Raw genomic sequence first — 7,204 nt, 5'->3', positions numbered from 1 at the left:
CCGGGAACAACTTCCACGGGCTTAGAGTCCGGGATGGGCTGTTTCAAGTTGGTATCAGAGCATGCTTGCTCCTAGGACGGTTCTGTTGGGTTTGGGGTACACCACTCATCGGCTAAAGGGTCTTGCGCTAGGTTGTTGCTTAGGCTTGTCTAGGAATCTCGGTAATAGTTAGGATACACTAACTAAATGATTTCTGCAGATGGGTAAAAGCAACAAGACGGAAAAAAGTAAAATGAATAAGGAGACGGCCGAACCAAGTCAGGCCAATGTGGAGGATCAACCTGCTCTCAATCCCACCGGACCTGAGGCTGGGGAAAGAGAGAAGAGCAACGGGAAAAGACCGATGGTCGACCAAAAGGGTCAGGAGGCGATGGATCGTGAGGACTTTGCCGAGACATCGGATTAAGGTGCTGGGAATAAGGAAGGTGCGGCGGCTGGAATGGGAAACCAGACCGCAGTACCTACGTCCGCGGAGATGTAGCAAACACTTCAGGCTATAATGACGCAACTGACGGTCCTGAGTCAGGCTGCGGCACCAGTGGGAAAACTGTCCGATGGGCAATCCACAAGGATCCGTACGGCCATTCCGATCATAGCAGAGAAGGAAGGCAGGACTGCGGAGGTGGTGGAACTCGACTCATCACCGACTAAGCCGACAAAGAAGGTGGACTATTTGGTCGTGTTGGATCACGTGGCCAGGCTTGGAACTAAGCAATTCCAGGGTAGTTCTGACCCGATTGAGGCGGATGAGTGGAGAAACCGCCTAGTCCGAAATTTTCGATCCACAAGATGCCCGGAAGATTACAAGAAGGACATTGCGGTCCATTTTCTTGAAGGTGATACACACAATTGGTGGGTATCAGTGGAAAAACGCTCAGGAGGAATTGATACTTTTGCCGAGTTCGAGGAGGAGTTCAACCAAAAGTACTTTCCTTCGGAAGCTAGGGATAGACTCGAACAGCAATTCCTGGAATTAACACAAAGAAACCGGACTGTCCGGGAGTACAAGGTGGAATTCAACTGTCTGCGATGGTGTGTTGGAGGGGAATTGGTGAAGGAGGATACACAGATCCAGCGTTTTCTCCGCGGCTTAAGAGGAGAACTCCGAACCCATTGCTCCTCACGCACCTTCAGATCGGTTGCGGAATTAGTGGAACGGGCTGCGGCTGTTGAGTCCAGCATTGAAGAGGAAAATAAAAAAAGAGCCCCGACACGTCCCAACCTGGCAAGTAAGATCGTGGATAACAGGAAACGGAAATGGGATCAGGTCGGTGAAGGCGGTCAAGCCTCGGCTAAACAAAGGGAATGTGCGACTTGCGGAAAGAAGCACGGGGGTACATGCTGGAAAATGGTTGGAGCATGTACCAAGTGCGGAAGCAAGGACCACACGGTTCAAAGCTGTCCGCGGATTGAGCAAGGGCAGCTCAAGGTTAAAAACGAGGAAAGATCCTGTTTCTATTGCGGAAAGGCCGGACATTTCAAGAAGGAATGTCCTAAGCTGCAAGCTGAGATACGGATGGAACAAAGAGGAAACCGTAGCAGGGACACACAGCAAGTTAAGAGACAGGCTGTGGCACCCCGGGTGTACGAGTTGTCCAAGGAAATTGATGAGGCCGGAAGTTACAATGAGATCACTGGTAAGTTTCCTAGCCTATTCAATAATTTAAATTTCGAGCATGGCATTGCATCGAGGTAGAAAGGATAGGGAACTTAGCATTTAGGAAAAATGTGTAGGGACCCTAGAGATAGGCGGTGTGTCAACACACGTCTTATTTGATACCGGAGCTACACATAGTTTTGTGAGCCCGGAAATGATAGGAAAAGGTAGGTTCTGTAGAGAACCTGGGAAAGACTATGGGATAGTCAATGCCGCACGTGGTCAGGTCATGTTCTCGCAGGAAACAGTCCAGGACATCTCATTAATGATCGGGGGTGTGAACCTACCGGCGGACCTGGTCATAGTCCGACTCAAGCATCACGAAGTGATATTGGGAATGGACTGGCTGGGAAAACATAAAGCAACGCTAGACTGTTACCGGGGACGGGTGCGGTTCTAGCGGGATGCTGGAAAGTTGGAGTTTCAAGGAATTCGTCCAACTTCAGGGAGTTTGATTGTCTCAGCAATCCAAGCCGAAAGGATGCTAGAGAAGGGTTGTGAGGCTTACTTGGCCACAATCACGTCGGCCGAAGTGGGCAAGGGTGCCGAGATCAAGGAAATCCCGGTAGTCAATGAATTCGCAGATGTGTTCCAGGCCTTAACAGGTTTACCACCTGACCGGTCCGATCCATTTACGATAGAACTTGAACCGGGAACGACCCCATTCTCGAAGGCGCCTTACCGGATGGCTCCGGCGGAGATGGCTGAGCTTAAGAAACAGTTGGAAGAGCTATTGGAAAAGGGATTCATCAGGCCAAGTAGTTCACCATGGGGAGCGCCAGTTCTATTTGTTAAGAAGAAAGACGGAAGCTTTAGGCTGTGCATCGACTACCGAGGGCTTAACCGAGTAACTGTTAAGAACAAGTACCCATTGCCTCGGATAGACGAGTTGCTGGATCAGTTGAAAGGGGCGACGGTGTTCTCAAAGGTGGATTTGGCTTCGGGTTATCATCAGATTCCCATAGAGCCTACAGATGTGCGCAAGACGGCTTTCCGGACTAGGTATGGCCACTTTGAATTTGTGGTTATGCCATTCGGATTGACCAACGAACCAGCAGCCTTCATGAAGATGATGAATGGGATTTTTCGTGATTGTCTGGACGAGTTTGTTATCATTTTCATCGATGACATTCTTGTTTATTCAAAGGACCGGGAAACGCATCAAGGTCATTTGAGGGCGGTGTTGCAGCGACTAAGGGACCAAAAGCTATATGCGAAATTGAGCAAATGTAGCTTTTGGCAAAGGAGTATTGGGTTTCTAGGTCATATTGTCTCGGACCAAGGTGTATCGGTGGATCCGGAGAAGATCAAAGCCATTGAAGAATGGCCAAGACCCAAGAACGCCTCGGAAATAAGGAGTTTTCTCGGCTTGGCGGGATATTACAGGAAGTTTGTGAATGGATTCTCGAGTTTGGCCAAGTCATTGACGCGGTTGACTGGGAAGGATGTGAAATTCACATGGACAGAGGAGTGTGAAAAGAGTTTCGCCGGGCTGAAGGAGAAATTAACAAGCGCACCGGTTCCAGCCTTACCGGAAACAGACGAGCCGTATGTGGTGTACACAGATGCATCTATAAACGGGCTGGGATGTGTCCTTATGCAAAAAGGCAAGGTGATCGCCTATGCACCAAGGCAGTTACGGAAACATGAAGGGAATTATCCAACCCATGACTTGGAAATGGCGGCAGCAGTCTTCGCACTTAAGATATGGCGATCGTACCTCTATGGAGCCAAAGTGCAAATCTACACCGACCATAAGAGTCTGAAGTACATCTTCACGCAGCCTGAATTAAACCTAAGGCAAAGGCGGTGGATGGAACTTGTGGCGGATTACGACTTGGATATAGCTTACCATCCTGGTAAAGCTAACTTAGTCGCGGATGCTCTAAGCAGAAGACGGTCCGAAGTGGCTGGGGGAAAAGAAGCAGAGAGGCTAGTAAACATGATTGGGACATTGCGCCTAAATGCCTTGTCCACCGAACCGGAACCGTTGGGCTTAGGAGCGGCAGATCAAACTGACCTGCTTACTCGGATTCGGATTGCACAAGGAAAAGATGAGGTCTTGTGTAAGGCAGTGCAGAACGGGAAGACGGAGTACCAAACCTCAAACAATGGCACCATTGTGGTTAATGGCCGGGTATGTGTTCCAGAGGTGAAGGAGTTAAAGGAAGAAATCCTTAGGGAGGCGCATCAGTCTAAGTTCTCGATTCATCCTGGACTTAACAAGATGTACCAGGATCTGAAACGGTATTATCATTGGTTCGGGATGAAAAGAGATGTGGCTGAGTGGGTGGCAAGATGTCCTACTTGTCAACTAGTAAAGGCGGAACATCAAGTTCCGAGTGGGTTGCTACAGAGTTTACCCATTCTGGAGTGGAAATGGGACCATGTAACGATGGATTTCATGACTGGTTTTCCCCGAACAAGGACCGGACGTGATGTGGTCTGGGTTGCGGTGGATAGATTAACTAAGTCTGCTCACTTCAATGCAATTAAAAAGACGGATGGTGTTGAGCAGATTGTGGTCAGATATCTGGATGAGATAATGCGGTTGCATGGTGTTCCGGCAAGCATAGTCTCAGACCGGGATTCGCGGTTCACATCTTTCTTCTGGAGGGCTTTTCAAAAGGCCTTAGGGACAAGATTGAACATGAGTACGGCTTACCATCCGCAGACAGACGGACAGTCCGAAAGGACCATACAAATCCTTGAGGACATGTTACGGGCTTGTGTTCTAGATTGGGGCGGGTCATGGGAGAAGTATTTACCCTTAGCTGAATTCGCCTACAACAACAGTTTCCAAGCCAGCATTGGGATGTCGCCGTATGAAGCCTTATATGGACGGTCGTGCCGAACACCACTTTGTTGGACCCAAGTGGGAGAACGGAGTGTAATTGGACCGGTTATTGTGGAGGAAACCACAGAAAGAATCAAGTTCCTAAAGATAAAAATGAAGGAAGCCCAAGACCGACAGAAAAGCTATGCGGACAAGCGACGGAAAGATCTTGAGTTCGCGGTGGGCGATTTGGTCTATCTGAAGATGATCACGTTCAAAGGAAGGGCTTGGACTTCCAAGAGGGGAAAGCTTGATCCAAGGTACATAGGACCATTCCGAATTATGGAAAAGGTTGGGGCAGTCGCATACAAGTTGGATTTACCACCGGCGATGGAAGCATTTCACAATGTTTTCCACGTATCCCAACTAAGGAAGTGCTTAACAGATCAAGATAAAGTCCTGACCGAGATTCCTTCAGATCTTAAAGAGAATCTGACTGTGGAAACAAGACCAGTCCGGATCATCGACAAGATGGAAAAAGCAACAAGGAAAAAGATGATTCCGATGGTCAAAGTTGTTTGGGAAAGTAACGGTGTGGAAGAAGAAACTTGGGAAACGGAATATCGGATGATGGCTGATTATCCCGAGTGGTTCGCGGAATGGAACAAAGTTCTACCCCTTAGCCCGGATTCGAGGACGAATCCCTCTCAAGGGGGGGAGACTTGTAACGTCTCCGATCCGCAATAGGGTCACCGGAACGGACCATGGCCGTGAGAAAGGGGAATAATGACCGAGAGTCTAAGGAACACATAAGCCATGGTCTGGAATGATGGTTAAGTCTAGTTAAAGTGGGACTTAGCCGGGAAAAAAGATAGGAAGATAGCTCAACGAGTAGGATTGAGCTAAGACGAGCTGGAAGGGGTAAGCTAACTAGCTGGATCAGCTGCCCGGAAGCTCAGCTCAGCTGGATTGAGAGTAGGACAGTTGGTCTAGCTGAGTGGCCAGTGAACTAGCTGGACTGGGGTGGTTATGGGCGGTTATGGCCGAAGGGTTGCAAAGTCTATGCACCCAATCAATGCACCTTTTCGGCTAACAACTCGCGCCTGTTCGCCCAAAACGGTTACCGCAAGGGAAAGTCTATAAATAGATCCCTAGGGCCATATTTTCGGACACGCACAAATAGGGAGAGAAACTCTGCCCAAACTTTCACCAAATTGTGAGACAAAGGCAAACCAAGAGAGGGAAATAACTTGACCGGCGGTGAGGAAATCGACCGGAGCGGCTGGTGCGGGTCGCGGAAGAGAGAAGAGGGAAAGGAACGCGGCCAGAGTAATCGACCGCGGAATTTCTATGGTGCGTTCTATTAAGTAGAAGAGTATGGTTAAACTATCGCACCGCCGGACGAACCAAACGATCGACCCAAGTATGGGCTAGACCGATCGAACGGTAAGCCGCGGCCGAGGCGATAAGAATCCACCGAACGTGCTGACGATCGGCCAAAGTATGGGCTAGGCCGGTCCGATCGCGAGCCTCGGTTGGATTTATAATAAAAGTCGCCGGCCATGGAATTGAGATTGGGTTGGCGATGATGCGCGAGTGGTCACACGAATATTGGCCGGATCCGGTTGGCGCGACGGTGGAGCGGCTTGGGAGTCCGAACGGATCTCGCCAAGACTCGGCCTGTCCAAGGCTGATCCATGATCCGGATTAGAATAGTTTACCGTGGGTCAAATTCAGGGTCGGGAATCATAGGCATGACATGCATACATGTGCATAAATAATACTTAGCCAAAATAGCGAGTACTTACGATGTTGGTTTACAGGAAACGATGAACGCGGAAAGGAAAGAGGATAGGCGCGCAGACCGTTTAGCCAAAGATGATGGGTGGTGTGATAGAGCAGATAGTTAGGATCATACGAACTTATAATAGTTCATATGCAAACTCTTAAGTTGTATTGAATCCTTTATTATATCAATAAAACATCTGTTCTTTTACTTGTTCATTACATATTGACTCTAACTTAGTGAATCTCAGAATACACATATTGAATATGACTTAATCAAAAGACTTGACCCTAAAATTGGACTGATGGGGTCGGAGCCGTATAGCGGTCCGACCGGGAACAACCTCCACGGGCTTAGAGTCCGGGATGGGGTGTTTCAATACCACCGGAACATCAAACAATACAATTTTCCTGGATTTTATGTTATATTTGAAAAGCAAGAAATGATAAGTTGTATTCAAATATTGACAGAGATGCACAAGTAACATTAAAAATAGCAGAAACAGAAGCAGCTATTTGGGACGAGGCACAAAGGGGGGAGGACCAGCCCGAACCCAATCTTGGTAACATGAGTCGAATGCTTACACATTATTCTGGCTGGCGGTGCTATATTGATGGGTCATGGAAAGAGAAGGATAGAGCCTCTGGTTTAGGTTGGTATTTTTGTAAAGAAGGCAATGATGAAATTATTATGGGTGCCAGAAATATCTGGTGAAGTTTGTCTCCATTACATTCCGAGCTGGAGGCCCTCATATGGGTGATGCATTTTATGATTGCCAATGACAGGATGGAGGTCGCGTTTGTCACAAACAGCTCCGACTCGGTGAAGATGGTGTCTATGCCAGAGGAGTGGCCGGCTTTTGACTTACACCTAGAGGAATTCGTGAAGAGTAAAGAGGTCTTCACCTTCTTTTCAATCTTCCTTGTTCCACGAGCAAAGAATACGAAGGCAGACAACCTAGCACGAAGTGTTTGGGTCTATCCTC

At 48.4% G+C, this 7,204-nt stretch overlaps 1 protein-coding gene across 1 annotated transcript; it reads left to right on the top strand.

Annotated features, from left to right (window-relative positions):
- Positions 1 to 499: 499 nt before the first annotated feature.
- On the top strand, positions 500 to 2,057 carry LOC112084943. Its single transcript, XM_024153985.1, has 2 exons — positions 500 to 1,637; positions 1,735 to 2,057. Exons 1-2 carry the CDS (start codon positions 500 to 502, stop codon positions 2,055 to 2,057), a joined length of 1,461 nt encoding a protein of 486 aa, XP_024009753.1.
- Positions 2,058 to 7,204: the final 5,147 nt, after the last annotated feature.

The sequence above is a fragment of the Eutrema salsugineum genome, unplaced genomic scaffold (genome assembly GCF_000478725.1).
Source record: "Eutrema salsugineum unplaced genomic scaffold, Eutsalg1_0 scaffold_9, whole genome shotgun sequence".
NCBI lineage: Eukaryota > Viridiplantae > Streptophyta > Magnoliopsida > Brassicales > Brassicaceae > Eutrema > Eutrema salsugineum.
The sequence above is the reverse complement of the archived record's forward strand: the minus strand, read 5'-3'. Positions and strand labels throughout refer to the sequence as shown.

Bases quoted from the DNA above. Each gene is read 5' to 3' on its own strand.
- LOC112084943 (XM_024153985.1), top strand. From the start codon at position 500: ATGACGCAACTGACGGTCCTGAGTCAGGCTGCGGCACCAGTGGGAAAA. The intron at 1,638-1,734 runs GTAAGTTTCCTA...AAAAATGTGTAG, and splicing joins AAGTTACAATGAGATCACTG to GGACCCTAGAGATAGGCGGT.